Source organism: Chrysemys picta, chromosome 1 (genome assembly GCF_011386835.1).
Source record: "Chrysemys picta bellii isolate R12L10 chromosome 1, ASM1138683v2, whole genome shotgun sequence".
NCBI classification, from domain to species: Eukaryota; Metazoa; Chordata; order Testudines; family Emydidae; genus Chrysemys; species Chrysemys picta.
The window spans coordinates 255,228,655-255,244,820 of NC_088791.1; the positions used below are offsets into that span (position 1 = coordinate 255,228,655).

The following is a 16,166-nucleotide window of genomic DNA, read 5'->3' on the forward strand; positions in this document are numbered from 1 at the left end:
CCATTTCCGGCTAGGATTGAACAAAGCTGCTGAAGATGTAGTGGTGTAGTTCAAAGCGCCATCTAGTCTGGACATCCTGAATAATTTGTGCATTTGAATTGACAACCACCTGACCAAGCTGTGCCATCAGCGTAGTTCAGCCCTCTGAACCCTGCCAACACCCTGGACTCTGACACTTCAACTGTGCAGTTCGCTCCAGAACCCAGGCGGTTTGACCAGGTCTGCCCATGTCTACCTTTTCTAGAGAAGCACAGACGCCAAGTGTCAGGGCTGTTCTTATATTGAAGATACAACGTGTGGTGGACCACTCTCATCCCTCCTTTGGAAATTCTTGGCTCCCACGTGCCATTGTTGGGACAACAGCAATCATGATTCAGCGTCTGACTTCCCTCCGACTGCCACCGCAGATCCAGTTTTCTGTGAGTCCCAAGATCCACCTAGAAGCTCTAGTTGATTCGGGGGCCTTGGACAATTTTCTGGGCTGGGACTTCAAGACCCAAGTGATTCCTACTCTGTGCAAGAACTTTCCGGATCTTATGGAAACCATTGATGCTTTGCTCCTGTCCTTGGGCCCAGTAATTCTCCAAACCATTCTCCTAACAGTTGTTTCTCTCCCATGGGCATCGGGGAAACCCTCTAGTGAGAGTTAATTTCGGCCCCTGCTCTCTGGTCATCTCGGTCTGCCCTAGCTATCTGCACATGACCCCAACATCCACTGGCAGAAAGGGATGATATCTTTCTGCTTGCAGTATTGCCCACAACCCTGTGTCCCAGAAGCCAGGAAGAGGGCTAGTACTCTCTGCAGCTTGTGCCATGAGCTGGAGAATCCCTACTCTACATAAGCAAGCTCACAGCAGTGAAACACGCCAGGCCTGCCACAGACCAGTCTGCCGCTGTCATAATACTGCTCAAATATTATGACCTCACTGATGTATTAAAAAGGAAACATGGATGCCCTGCCCCCACACTGGAGATATGACTGTCAACCTCCAGCCCAGAGCTGAGATTCTCTTCCACTGTATATATGCCCTTTCTGAACTGGAGCTGCAGGCTCTTTGCACATATCTGCAGGAGAACCTGCAGAAGGAGTTCATCCATCCATCCACATTCCAGGCAGGGGCTCCAGTCTCCTTTGTTAAGGAGGAGGATGGGTCCTTGCAGCCCTGCATTGATTACTGGACACTCGCAAGGTGACCGTTTGGAATTGCTATCTACTCCCTCCCATTCATGAGCTCCTAGACCATCTGTGCTCCATTTGACTTTTTCTGAAGCCATATCTGTGTGGGTCCTAGAATCTGGTATGTCTGTGAGAGGGAGATGAATGGAAGACTGTCTTCTGCACTCGGTATGGCCATTTCTAGTACCTTGTCATGCCAGTTGCCCTGTGCGTCCCCCAGCGACCTTCCAGCATTTTATTCTTGACATCTTCTGGGACATACTGGATCAGTTCGTCATTTACTGATATCATCCCTATTTTTTTTTTTTTGAGGATCAGTTATGTCATGACCAGTACATGCAAAGAGTCTTGAAAAAGCTTTGCCTGAATCATTTGTATGACAAGATGGAAAAATGCCAGTTTGACCAGAACACAGTGGAGTTTCTGGACTATGTCATCTCCCATAATGAACTGGCTATGGACCCATGTAAGGTGGCAGCCATCACAGACTAGGCAGTACTAAAGTCTGCAGAATACAATGCTTTCTCTGGGCTTCATCAATTTCTATGGGAGATTTATCAAGGGGTTCTCTGGTGTGGGCGCCTCAGCACCGACTTCCATGTTAGGGAGCATTGTTTGTCTCCAGAACCACAGACTGCATTTGATCGCCTAAAGCAGAGATTAGTCTCAGCCCCCATCTTGATCACTTAAACCCAGCCAGACCATTTGCAGTGGAGGCAGATGCTTTAAACTTTGTACTGGGACCAGTTAGCTAGCTTCATCCTTGTGCCTTCCATTCATGCAGATTTACTCCACCAGGGCAGATTTATGACATTTTAGACAGAGTTATTGAAAATTAAAGTGGCCTTTGAGGAGTGGTGTCATCTCCTGGAAGGTGCTAAATTCTCAGTCCAAGTTCTTACTGATTATAAGACCCTGGAATTCCTAAAGACAGGTCGGCCCTTGAACCACCAGCAGGCCTAGTGTTCTCTCTTCTCTACCCTTTGATTTCATGGTCACCACCTGCACCAGAGCAAGGAATGGGAAGGTGCACACATTTCCTAGAAAGGACAAGTGTTATGGCATGGAAACCCCATCCATGATCCCCAGACCTTAAAATTTTATTGTGGAGTGTGGTGCCAGCAATCTGATTCCCTCCATCGGGTCCCTGTTGCCCAATGAATCATTTTCGATTCAAATCCATTGGGCCCTAGAAGATACCAGCCATCCGACTGACTTGGCGTTCACGTGCCACAATGGGATCCTCTACCACAAGGAACGCATCTATGTGCCTGAGGGGCCACCCAGGCGCCATGTCCTAAGATTCTGCCATGACACTCCTCTGGCAGACCACTTTGGCCAATTCAAGACCCAGGACCCGGTGTCTAAAAGCTTATGGTGGCTAGCCTGGCGTGCTTCTGTAGCAACTTACGTGAGCTCCTGTGATCTCTGTGCCTGGACGAAGACCCTTGTGTCAGACCACTGTTTCTCCTGCAGCCCTAGCCCACCCCATCTCAGCCCTGGACTTTCTTGTGGAACTGCTGCCCTTCTAAGGACACACTACAATTCTAGTGGTAGGGGATCTTCTTATGAAGATGCTGCATTTTGTACCACATTTGGGGCTTCCACACCGCCTGAGAGAGACGCCTTCCTTTTTGAAGAAAATACCTTTTGCCTTTGTGGGTTACCAACAAGCATAATTTCTGATTGGGGATCCCACTTTCTCATTTTTGACAGGAATTCCTCTGCCTTCCAAGAATTGACACCTGTACCTTGACTGCTTACCACCCAAAAACCAGTGGTCAGATGGAACAGATCATTTGGTTTCTGGAGCAGCACCTACACTGCTTATCTTTCACAGAGAATTCACCTACAACAGTGCCACGTGCGTCTCCACCCAACAGTCCCCCTTGGTTTGCTAAGCATGGATTCCACCTTCGCTCCCCCCAAGTCCCCAGTGCCTGCCATTTCTGACCTTACTGCTTGCATTCACCAGGTGCACCAAAAGCTTAAATGCTGGTTAGAGGAAGCTAAGACAGCCTACCAACTATATGCCAATCCGCACTGTCAACCAGCCCCTAGCTTCTCAGTAGGGCATAAGGTCTGGCTGTCTGCCCAGAGCCTTAGATCTACTCACCCGTCTACGAAGCTGGACCACCAATACTTGGGGGCCCTTTCAGATTATGGAACAGATTAATCCAGTAACCTTCAGGCTACAGCTATCGGAATCCTTTCAAGGACTGTCCCGTATTCCATATCTCCCTGTTAAAACCACATACTGCAAATCCCTTTCACTGCCCTACCCCACCGATAACCATTGAATAGTAGGAAGAATAAACAGTATGGCAAATTTTGGACTGTCACCAACCATGGTGAAGGCTCCAGTAATTAATTGACTGGGAGGGATATGGCTAAGATGAATGCTTGTGGGAATCTGGGGAACACATCCATGACCCTGACCTGCATGCTTTTCACTGCGCCTGATTGAAGAAAACATGCCCTGAGGCCCCCAGGAATTGCACTTGGGTGAGGGGAGGGAGGATATTCTCAGGAATCAGGGCCTGCAGTGGAATCAGGCTCCTGGCACCCCAATAAGCAAAGCTGGCCTGCAGCAGGCTACCTGATTGGTCAGGAAGGGCAGCTGGCTGGCTTTTGAACCCAGCAACATTAGCTCTCTGGCTGTTCAGTGCATATCAAGCCTGCAGCCGCGCTTGCCCTCGTTCCATCCTTGCTCCTGCTTTGTTCCAGACACAGTTCCTCTTCTGCTCCTGTGTCTCTGGTACTGATCGTTGGCTCTGCCCCTGGTTTATGACTCTGGTTGATCCACCAGCTTTGGCATTAGACTTCTGTGTCTCGGTTACTGACCCTTGGCTTGTTCCTGGACTCTGCCCACCCTGGACCCAGCTCTAACTGGTAGGCTGAACTCTTGCTTTAACCACTAGGCCAGACTGCCCACAGCCCGGTCTTTAACAGGTGGAAATAAAACTGCATTCCCCCTTTTTAAAAAGCATATGCAGTAACCTCAGGGTATCCTGATCACTATTCTCTCTTATATTCCCCTCCTTTCCCAAACTGGAAGGGGGAAGAAAATGCTGCATTGTTCAAGGGTATGTATGTGTGAGATCTTGCTAATAGCATAAGGTTTCTCTTCCTACACCAGAGGTGGGCAAACTATGGCCCACAGGCCACGTCCAACCTGTAGGATTCTCCTGCCGGCCCCTGAGGTCCTGGCCTGGGAGGCTAGCCCCTGGCCTCTCCCTGCTCTTCCCCCTCCCCCACAGCCTCAGCTCACTGCGGCACCAGCACAATGATCTGGATGGTGGGGCTGCGAGCTCTTGCCGGGCAGTGTAGCTGCAGAGTCGTGGCCTGACCCGGCGCTCTGTGCTGCGTGGTGGCGTGGCTGCCTGTCCTGGTGCTCTGGGTGGCGCGGCTGTAGCGCCACCAGCTACTGGCGCTCCAGGCAGCGTGGTAAGGGGGCAGGTGGCGGGGGGGAGAGGGGGCTGGATAGAGGGTAGGGGAGTTTGGGTGGTGGTCGGGCTGGGGGTGTGGATAGGGGTCAGGGCGGTCAGAGGGTGGGGAGCAGGGGCATTGAATGGGAGCAGGGGGCCAGTCAGGAATGAGAGGAGCGGTTGGATGGGGCGGCAGGGGGCAGTCAGGGGCGGGGGGGGGGGTCCGGAGGTGGTCAGGGGACAAGGAGGATGGGGCAGGGGTCCTGGGGGGGGGCCATCAGGGAACAGCAGGGGTTGGCTGGGGCAGAAGTCCTGGGGCGGCTGTCAGGGGGTGAGAAGCAGGGGTGGTTGGATAGGGGGCGGGGGCTGGGCCACGCCTGGCTGCTTGGGCAGGCACAGCCTCCCCTAACCGGCCCTCCATACAATTTCGGAAACCTGATGGGGCCTTCAGGCCAAAAAGTTTGCCCGCCCCTGTCCTACACAGTCAGTGCACTACCAGGGTTTGTGTTAATAAAGATCTTTGGGTATCTCATGCATGAAAGGTGCCATAGGTGCTAAATATTACACTACTTATTATTTTAAGATAATTTCTATCCTGTTCTAGCATACTGCTTCTGATATTAATTTCACCAAAACTGTCTGTGTTTAAAAAACCCAAGTACCCCCCAAACATCCTCCCCCCAAAAAGCCTGATCCAATTGTCTGGACAAAAATATTCTGAAGACAGGATATGGCAATGGAACATGAAACCATAAACATTGATTTGTTCTAGGTAGTCTCAAAAATCTATGTCCCTGTATTGTTTTGAACAATCACATGTTTGGTTATGCCATACAAAATCAGCTGTACGTCTCTGAAGTCCAAACGTACTGAATACATAAGTGTCTTGAAACAGTTGGGCATGTTGTGATGTAGATATTGTAAATGCCCGTCGATCCGGCGGGTTATGTAGACAAGCCCTCAGTTACAATGTTAATTACTCCTGGGGAATTCTGTGTCACTGCACACGCAAAGAATTCATGTCCCCTGCAGATTTCTTTGCTTCCATGTAGAAAAAAAGACTTTCTGATGGGGAAGCAAAGGGAGGCTGCAAGAGCGGTCACAGTCACGCACCCCTTCCCAGCTGCTTGGGCACATTGTTTCTGGTGCCTTGGAGCAGCTGGTGGAGAGGTAAATCGCTGCCAGGGGCTGGGGACGCCCCAGCTGGTGGCTCGTACCTTGCTGGGCTCAGCATGACAGGACTTCCTCTTCTCCTACAAGGAGCAGCCGGGCTCAGGTCAGACCCACCTCCAGAAACCTTCCGTGGCAGCAGGAAATTCCAAACCCCATCGCTCCTCAGCCTTGGGGAAAGGGGTCACTGTACAGGAAGCTGTTCCCCAGTTCATCCAACCCCTGCGCATCCAGCCTCCCCCATCCCCAACACCCCTGCCCCCATCAAGCCTCATCCCCTGCACCCAGACCATGTCTGCACTCAAACCACCACCCTGCTGAGCCCCATCCCCCACCAGGCGAGCCCCTTGCACCCAAACCCCTCCCCTGCTGAGCCCCAACCGTAGGTCCTGGAACTGGGGATGCTGCCTCACCCCTGGCTTGAAGTAGTTTCCATCATATAGAGGGTTTACAGTTTGGTTCACTGGCTCTCAGCACCTCCACTATACAAATTGTTCCAGCACTCCTCGCCCCAACCACGTTCACCTGCAGAGTCCCATTGCCCCAGCACCTGGAACCCCCCTGCCCAACAAACCCCTGTGCATCCTGAGCTGCATCTGGACCCCCCCACTGAGCCACCCACACCCAGATTGCCCCAACAGAACCCTCTTGCCCCACACCTGGATCGCCCCACACTAAGCCCCTTCACAATTAGATCCTGCTGGACTGAGCCTGCCTGCCCTGCAGCCTCACCGCTGTGTCTATGTCCCGGGCGGGGAGGGGCTGCAGTGTGATCTTCCACCTCCATGCAGCCAGAGGTCTTTGCTCCTCACTGCTATGCTGGAGCCTCCATATTTATTCATTGACAAAATTTGCAGAATTTTAAAATACTGTGTGCAGAATTTTTATTTTTTGGTGTGGAATTCCCTCATGAGTAGTTAATGGAGTATTCTGATGTACTACTTAAACAAATCAGCCTTGCAGGTGCTTTTAACCCAGTGCACCTTTCAGATTAAGCAGCAGTTAAAATATGACTCACATGGATGATACCTCACATATAATAATTAGGAGGAATTTACTTTCTTATTCTCTGACAGCCTGGGAGAGTGGCCAATAATAACAGACCTGTAGCCGGGAATGATAAACTTGTCTACGGAGTGGGGATTAGTCTTTGAAGATAATGTATTGTGGAAACATTGGGGGAGGGATAGCTCAGTGGTTTGAGCATTGGCCTGCTAAACCCAGGGTTGTGAGTTCAATCCTTGAGGGGGCCACTTAGGGATCTGGGGCAAAATCAGTACTTGGTCCTGCTAGTGAAGGCAGGGGGCTGGACTCGATGACCTTTCAAGGTCCCTTCCAGTTCTAGGAGATGGGATATCTCATTTAATTTAAATTTAAACCGATGTGGAGCCTCTGCCACACTAGAATTGGAGAGACTAGAATGTCTACCAAACAGGAAGATATCTAATGTGCACTAAATAGCTACTGCCAAGGGACTAATGCAAGTATATTGCTATTGGTGCCTTCTAGTCTTAAAAGGTGAATCTGTTGCTTGGCATGAGAGAGAAGATTTAAAGAGAAAATGAATAGTGTGGTTTTTTTAAAGTAAAATTTCTAGTGTTAATTTAGGTTAATGTACCATTCAATGTCCTATTTTACATTGACAGATAAGGAAGGGAACCATTTTTCTATACTCTGGGTACTGGCGAGTGTTCTTCTTGGTGCAATAGCCATGCTGTGCAAAGAACAAGGAATTACAGTACTGGTAAGGTCTCTTCATAATCCACTAAATTCTGTCCTTAGCATCCATAAGCTACTACTGCACACATGCTGCTGCAAATCTTCTCCACATCTGTAAACAACTTAGACTGTGCTTCTGCACTAGTTAGTCTCTTAAGAAAATTGGCTTATGAATGTTAAACATTGACCTAGCCAGGCTCTGTGCCCAGTGCTTCTAATGTGATTCCTTTTGTGCTTGTTTGCGTCTGAGAGTAGCTTGCATGTACTTATAGAAGTCTCTACTTGTCTGCTTTGTAGATATTATAATACCAGTTTTAGTTTGTGCCACATTGGATGCCTGTGTTCTTGCATGTCTGACTGTCCTCTTGGGCCCACGATACCAGCAAATCTACAAAGGGATTGTTCATAGATTAAATGAACAAGACTGATAAATGGCTGATAAAGAAGTTTTCGTATGCCCCACATCCCTTTTTTTAAAGGAACTGTTGACACTGCCTAGTTAGAAGTAGCTGTTCTGCTTATCACTCTTATTAATTCTCTTCCTTATTTTAAGCACGTATCTAAATAGGAGCCTTCTATTTTTGAGTTGATGTGCTTCTGTATCTTTTTACTCACCTGAGGTCATCCTGTTTGTGATGACCCTATTGCTTCAACAGTAGCCTACTGAGATGCCAAAATTGGGGTGTATTTCTACAGCTGGAGAATGGCTTCAGCTAGAACTGGGAGGGATGGAGTAGTAGGACAGTAGTAGTAGAACAGAGGAATACTTAAGGAATGAAGAGCCTTGTTCATATTATTCTTGGTATAAAGAAAAGAAAACAAATGACAGTAAACATATCCTGGAGCGTAAGCAGAATTGTTTTTAAATAGACTATCTTTCAAAGGCATGTGTGGGAGACACAGAAGTGGTTCTCTAACTTAAGATGTGCTATGGTTGTTTCTCATAGTAGCATGACAATAATGTTTGAGTAGCAGCCTTATCTTTTATTTTCTGGCTGTCTTTGTTGGATGTTGTATTGTTAGGATGATTATATTCATCCTCAAGCTCAGGGATAAGGTTTCACAGTAAGAGAAGCACAGGCCAAAGGGAGCAAAAACAAGGGTAAAGAAGAGCCATAGAAGCCACACACAAAAATGAATAGTGCCTCATGCTGAAATGCCCCTTTCCAACTGGATCCCTGCCTCCCTCTCTTCCTCAATAAGCCAACCACGTATACTGCCTGCTGGCCTCCGTGCCTGGAGTCACTCTGAGGTTCATGCCAGTTTCCCTCTGATTCCTGTGGCTGACAGAGACTGATTTTGTCTTTGCCTCTTAATGAGTAGAAACCCTTACCCTCACCTAGCAATGTGCTTCTGCTAGTTCCTTTTAGCCCTTAAGACACTAAATCATCTCCAAAGATATTAGGATGCTAGCTACATATCCCTCATGCATAAGTGTTAAAATTACTGAACATTTTTGGTGGGGTTGGGAGGTATTTGACACAGAATATGCCATGAAAATAGCATGTCAGAATTAAATGGTTACTGGAGCAGATGGATATATGGGACCTGATTCTGATCTTGTTTTCACCAGTGTAACTCCATTAACTTAAGTTGAATTACTCTTGACTTTAAGGTTTTGTCCGGCAAAGTGCTGAGAAACAAAGGCTGAATGCCTTCAGATCCTATAGAGGTCTATAGAATTTTGCCAGAGGTTTTCAGCACCTTGCAGGATCGGGCACTTACATTGGTGTAATTCCAGTGAGAATCCTGCCTGGATCCCCTATAACTCTAAGCCATTGCTCTGGCAACCTGTGTGACCATTTACAAAGGAAAAGGTGATTTGAACCCATCCAGCCAAAATATGCTTGATGCTTCACTGGTGCACAGTGAGAGGTAAGGGATGGGTGGCTTTTAAAAACGCACTTTATTGCACTAGTCCCTATGACTGCAACCCCTGGGCTGCAAAAAGGGTTGGGAGGGCAGAGAGGAGGTGGGGTAATGTTCTTATGCCCCCCATTACACATGCATAGGCCAGGAGGCTGCCTGGCCATGCACAGGGGTGCATGCGGCATCCTGTCAAGTGTTGAGGCATGGTCTCCTGCAGTGTTCTTTCTTTTTCTTGGAGCACTGACTCTGTCCATTTGAAACAAGTTCAGAATCAGAATTGAGATGCACGATTCACTATAGAAGTAGGATTTTTAAAATACACTTTTAATAAATGATTCTGCTTTCTCTCTTTCTCTTGGTTATTTAGGGCTTGAATGCTGTATTTGATGCTCTGGTGATTAACAAACTAAATATTTTGGAACTTATTCAAAAGGTACTACATACGGACAAGTCATTGGAGGTGAGTGTGCTCAGTCTCAGTTCATTCTAGCTCTCCAGGCAACAAAAAAGATGCCATTTTCACAGTTTTGTATGTGCTGGGAGTGCAATCATAAACTAGATATAATTTCAGAGTCAGCAAAACAAGGCAATGATCTGGAACGTCTTTTCAGCAACATGAGCGATCATGGTAGAGCACTGCTGTACCCAGCAAGACTTAAACGCCTGCATTTCATAGCTCTTTTCACAGCAATATATAAAGAGCTGATGTCCGAGTATTTAAGAAAGCTGGCTCTAACGCATGGAATCAGTCCAAGACCAGTCAAATGGATGTTGACAACATCCAATTGGCAAAGCGAAGAGTGAATTATTTATCCAGGTTTACAAAACAGATTTTAAGGCAGAAAAAGCAAGAGTTACAGCATGCACAGAAGTACTTGTTATGTAAGAGAATAATTTTCTCTTTGGCAATCCAGCTCAAATACTTTCTTTCCCCCAGAACACAAATTGCCAAGAAAGAAAAAGACCTCCTAGTATCTAGACATAGAAGCTGTGAATGAGAACCCAGTTAATCCACTGGCAGTCTCTGGAGGATAAACGGGTGTCTACAGTGAACCCTAATTCATCCATTATCAGCTCAGATGGAATCTGGCATGTCACATGTGCAGTGGCAAGCAAATCCCAGAAATAACAAGTATTGGGTAAACTTTTGACTGCAACTGGATAGTCCCTCAAGAGAGAAGAGAGTTACTAATGACAAACTATCTGTCCCTCCCGTGGAGGGTTCAACAAGGCAGAAAAATCTTCATTGGACTTTGCATGGTGTAAAACTGCAGAGAACCGTTGCTCCTCTGGTGCTTAGTTTAAGCCCTGTGGAGCTTCCATAAACTCTGCAAGGATGAAATGTGAATGAAAGGCCCTTTGGAGTTTAAGGAGGGATCTCAGTAAATGGGAATGAACTCTGTAGAACTGAATCAGCCAATTTGGGCAAAGATATCTAGCTCAAGGGAAAGGGGTAGTTCTAGCAGCAAAAAGGAATGCCCGAGCACTCAACAGTGTAAGTTGACTGTCAGTCAGTTTAAGAAAAGTGAGGAGTCTTGGGATTAGTAGGGGACTAAAGCAGAACCACTTCAGAGTTTTATTGAGGAAATGCTTCAAAGATAAACCTTTTATAAGTGACTTTCTTTAAAATGTGAAGAGTTTAAAGCATTGTTTCGGTTTACAATTTTAAATCATTAGGGCTATGTGTGGAAAACTTCAAATGCCAGTTATTTCATGAAAATACGATGGAAAATATTAATAGCTCATTAATTTTAACTTCTCCCACCTCCAAAAATTGTTCTGATCTGTGCATGGAAATGTTGTATACAGACGGTTTCAAGTTTCTTACAATTTCTTCCCCCATCCCCTGGGAGCCTAAAGAAACATTAAACTTTTTTTTACCACAATTTCAGATCCAGACCCTCTTTTCACATTTAAGTCTCAACCCTTGGCATAAGAATTGGACAAAAGAGCAGTGACATTTCTTCTAATTTTTGTTTATTTTTAATTTTTCTCTCAATCCATGATGATTTTCATGAAAGGTAAACTTCCCTAACCACGTAGTGGAGAGTGACCTGAAAATGAGGTCATAATGGAACACTAGAGGCAGTCTTAAGGATGGAATTCTTGCCTCATTTCTCCATAATAAATCCTGTATAAACTGCAATAATACATTTTACAGTAAAATATAGGTTCCTAAGTCACTTGGGTTTAGTCATGCTTTTAATAATTTTACCACAGTTTCCTCCTTTTTCCCTAATTTTTAACTGTGGAACTTTCATGTATCAACTCATATAATTTTTACACTGAATAGATTTAAATGGAGAAAAACACTTGTTTTAGAACAATATCATATAAAAATATCTGTTTTAAAACAGAACGCTAGTTAAATATTTCAATTGTATTTAATTGAGATGTTTTTTAAATTAAATGCTCACAGTACATTATCATTAATTCTCAGAGTATTGATCTTTCCAACATGCTGTATGAATACTTACATGTATGTTCTTCAAATCCCCTGACAGAAACTGACTTGAGAAATAACTTAAACTTCCAGAGATTGTTAGAGACGCTTCTTAAAGAGAAATTGTTTCCTTTGTAATTCATTATCAATAAAATTTTGTTTGCAATAAGTCTTTCTTTTCAAATTAATCATGAAGACCACAAAATAAAACCAGAGAGAAGGGAATCCTCAGCCCTTATTATTGTTTTGTGTCTTGATTATTTGTTTCCCAAAGCTCCTACAACAGTGACTCTCAAACTTTTTTTTACTGGTGACCCCTTTCACATAGCAAGCCTCTAAGTGTGACCCGCCCCTATAAATTAAAAACACTTCTGTATATATTTAACACTGTTATAAATGCTGGAGGCAAAGCGGGATTTGGGGTTTGACAGCTCGTGGACCCCCCACCCCCATGTAATAACCTTGTGACCCCGAGGGGTCCCGACCCCCAGTTTGAGAACCCCCTGCCCTACAATATATATCAGATGCTGTACAATCAGAAGGCACAGTCCTTCTGAAGAGCTTCTTTCTTATTCTTTATTTATAATAAATATTTTTGCCATAAAGCAAGTAGATACCCATGCAATAGAGAATTTGGTTCAATGGCTGTAAAACATTTATTCCCTTTGATATTTAGAATGCACAAATACCATCTTCTCTCCAGCTATTTCTGTTTTAGGTGGATGGGAACAAGATCTGAAGGTGTTAATAATTTGTCCTGTTGTTGTTTTTCTCCTGTAGAATGTTGGGTTGTTTAAAAAGGGACTCCTCTTCAGGATAACTCTACTGTTGTCTGGAGGGGCCACTATGCTCTGCATGCGCTGGAGAATTATGGGCACAGGACCACCCGCTTTTACTGAAGTAGACAACCCAGCTTCATTTGCAGACAGCTTGTTTGTGAGAGTAAGTCACAAACCTGTCATACTTCCGCAAGTTAAAAAAAACCTGGGTCTTTAAAAGGAAAGTTCAATTTTACTTCAGCACTTAAAAAAATCAATAAAATGAGTGTTTCTTGTATTTGTGGACTGTATGATGAATCACCTTTTTAGTAAATCTTGTGTGGTTTTATTTAATGTACTGTGTGTTTTCTTCCCCTCTTTTCTATGTTCATGGGAGAAGGGATACAATCCTTTTGCTGTCCTTTCCCTTAACAGCTATTGAAAGTTGGTCCTGCACTTTTCCTTCACCTTTGAATAAAATAACACTATGTTCTGGCTGGGTATGTGGCTTTGTATTGTGGTGTGGTGGTTTTTTGTTTTAGTGCCTTTGCCTACGGTGGGTATGTCTACACTGCAATAAAAGACCCATGGCTGGCCCAGGTCAGCTGACTCAGCTCGTGGGGCTCGGGCTTCGGGGCTATAAAATTGAAGTGAAGATGTTGGGGCTCTGGGACCCTCTCCACCTGTGGGGTCTCAGAGCCCGGGCTCCAGCCTGAGCTCAAACGTCTACACTGCAGTTTTATAGCCCTGCAGATGGAGCCCAAGTCAGGAGACACGGACTAGCTGTGGGTATTTATTGCAGCGTAGACATACCCAATAATAAAGCTGAGCTTTTTTCACATTGCCTCATGTTTTGGGAGATTGTCCCATCCAGATCCACATACATAGAGGACTGTCTATTGGCTCTCCCATCCTGAATAGGAGAAACATCCTGTGCATGGAAAACGTTTTTGATAAAAATCATCATACGATTTAAAAAAAATGCAAAATGAATGGACCTGTATGTAATTAGAATCATGCAGCATTTGAGTTAGGACACTTATTATTTTAAAAGATACATTTTTGGGGTGGAGGGGAAAGATCACAGACAGTGCTGAAGTTGGATTTTGGGTGTTTTTGGAAGTTTAGTATCAAATAAATGTTTGTTTTTCTTTGACTGACAGGCTATAAACTATAATTACTACTATTCGTTGAATGCATGGCTGCTGCTGTGTCCCTGGTGGCTGTGTTTTGATTGGTCAATGGGCTGCATACCCCTTATTAAATCAGTCAGTGACTGGAGAATAATTGCACTAGCAGCACTTTGGTTCTGCCTAATTGCCCTGATATGCCAAGCTCTGTGCTCACAAGACAGCCATAAGAGAAGGTAAGAGACAGTGCTGAATTTTAAATTCCACACTAGGTTAAGTACAGTATTATTTTGTTAAATCCAGTACTGATCATTTTAACAATTCAGTGGAACCAATATCTAGCAAATGTATTTCAAATAAATATTTATAGCTGCTATTGCAGTTTCATCCTAATTTGGGCATTGACTACTGGGAAGCAAACTTGTAGAAAGAGGTATGGATGGCTGCTTTATTTTCCTCCTGAGATGGCATTTTGAGATCCTTAGCACTGTAGGTGGTAAAAAGTAATTTGTGGTCAGAGCGGAGTGTAATTGATGTATGTTGTGCCCCTCTTTTTACAATTCTTTTTTTCCTTCTTTTGTAATAACAAAAAAGGGGGCCTTTTTTGAAAAGATGTAGTGATTCTGGCCATTGATTAAAAATAAAATGCTATCCCAGAGTGATTACTCTTTTATCAATGAAGGGTTATTGAGAAAATAATTGGGGGGGGGGGGGAGGGAGATTGTACTTCATAGAAAAGAAAACCAAAAGCTTCTGTAAATAGAAGCCTTTAATATGATAAAAGAATTTAACATCTCTCATGATATGTTTAGGTTGCACTTTTTGGATGTCCTTAACTGATAAATTTGCCAGTTCTTTAAAATTATATAAACAATTTAATCCCAATGCCATCCATTGTTCAAATTTTTATCATCTTCTGCAGTGCCAATTTTTCCCTCTAAAATGCTAATCTATTATATATTTCCCTTTCCTCCATGCTTTTACTAGTTTGCACAGCCTAAGTCAATACTCTCATTAATACAGAGACAGAAGCAGTGAGACACACACACCAGAGTATGGTTAAATGCAGAAGCTGCAATTTTAATAAACTACCATATATACGTGATCATAAGCCGGTTCGTTTATAAGCCGACCCCCCTGAGATGGATAAGTAAAAATGGAAATTTTTTATGACCTGTTCATAAGCCAACCCTATAATTCAGGGGTCAGCAAACTTTGGCTCCCGGTCCATCAGGATAAGCCGCTGGTGGGCCGAGATGGTTTGTTTACCTCTAGCGTCCGCAGGCACAGAGGTAAACCTAAGTAAACAAAGTGTCCCAGCGTACCAGCTGCTTACCCTGACGGGCCAGGACAGCAACCGGGGGGGGGGGGGGGGGATTTTTTTGGAGGGGAGAAGCTGGGGGTCAGGGGAGTAACCCCCTGTGACCACACCCCACATGACCGCACCCCTAGCTTGGGACCCCCACACTCTCCCCATCCCATCCCTTCCCACCTTATCTGGGGAGGATGTTTCTGGCCTGGCTGGAGCTGCTCTGGCAGGCTGGGCAGCACAGCTGCAGCCTGCTCTGGCGGGCTAGACAGGGTGGCGCGGCTGCAGCATGTTCCAGCGGGCTGGGCTGGGCGGCCGCAGCCTGCTCTGGGGGTGGGGCTGAGCGGCACGGCTGCAGCCTGCCAGTCCTGGAGCTGCAGCTGCTTCGGAGGCTGGGGGAAGAGCAGTGTGGCCAGAAGTGGAGAGACTCTGGCCCCGCCTCTTCCCTTCTGGCTGTGCTGCCTCTCCTTGCTCTGTCTGTTGGGGGGAGGGGCTGTGTCCCACCTCTCCCTCTCTATACCCGTTCATAAGCCGACCCCCTTCTCTGGTGCTTCCCTTTTTTACTAAAAAAAATTTGGCTTATGAACGAGTATATACTGAATTAACCAACAAGGAACCCCTTCCCAAACTACCAGGCAAGGCTGTTCTAGTGTGGAATTTAACTGGGTGCCAGTGGCTCCAGGTTCTACAAATCTCACGATGGATATGGGGGCAGTGCCCCCTGTATGCCCCCAGGCCTGCTCAGGAATCTTGGCAAGAAGTCAGTCACAGCCCATTCCCCTCATCCACACTGGAAGTAGGAGAGCCAGGCTGCATGAGGCATGGACCTCTTCACTCTGCAAAGTTGTGCTTGAAGCCCATGCCCAAGAAGCACATTGAGTTAAGAACCTCATATAGGACTGTTTCTTAACTCCCTCTCCACCCATTGGAACCAGCCAAAGTTGCAATATATGTAATATAAATCCCTAAATCAAACTGCTTGGATGTTTGATGGAAGGTGAAAAAAAACCCACGCAGTCTTTTGCCATGTAGCGGAAAAAATTTGTTCCAGACTAGGTGACCAGACAGCAAATGTGAAAAATCGGGACTGGGGGTGGGGGGTAATAGGAGCTATATAAGAAAAAGACCCAAAAATGGGACTGTCCCTATAAAATGGTGACATC

The 16,166-nt window shown here is 45.6% G+C and overlaps 1 protein-coding gene across 6 annotated transcripts in view; it reads left to right on the top strand.

Moving 5' to 3' along the window:
- The window catches only part of TMTC4 (transmembrane O-mannosyltransferase targeting cadherins 4), a 75,987-nt gene that overhangs the window by 25,730 nt on the left and 34,091 nt on the right, over nucleotides 1–16,166 (top strand). For 4 of the 6 annotated variants that reach the window (XM_005303881.5, XM_042843635.2, XM_042843637.2 and 1 more), the window contains 4 exons: nucleotides 7,422–7,519; nucleotides 9,731–9,823; nucleotides 12,587–12,748; nucleotides 13,728–13,930. In XM_005303881.5, coding sequence (XP_005303938.1) covers nucleotides 7,422–7,519; nucleotides 9,731–9,823; nucleotides 12,587–12,748; nucleotides 13,728–13,930 — 556 coding nt within the window. The remainder of the gene's footprint in view (nucleotides 1–7,421; nucleotides 7,520–9,730; nucleotides 9,824–12,586; nucleotides 12,749–13,727; nucleotides 13,931–16,166) is intronic. The other 2 variants (XM_065592360.1, XM_042843636.2) reach the window with 1 other exon arrangement.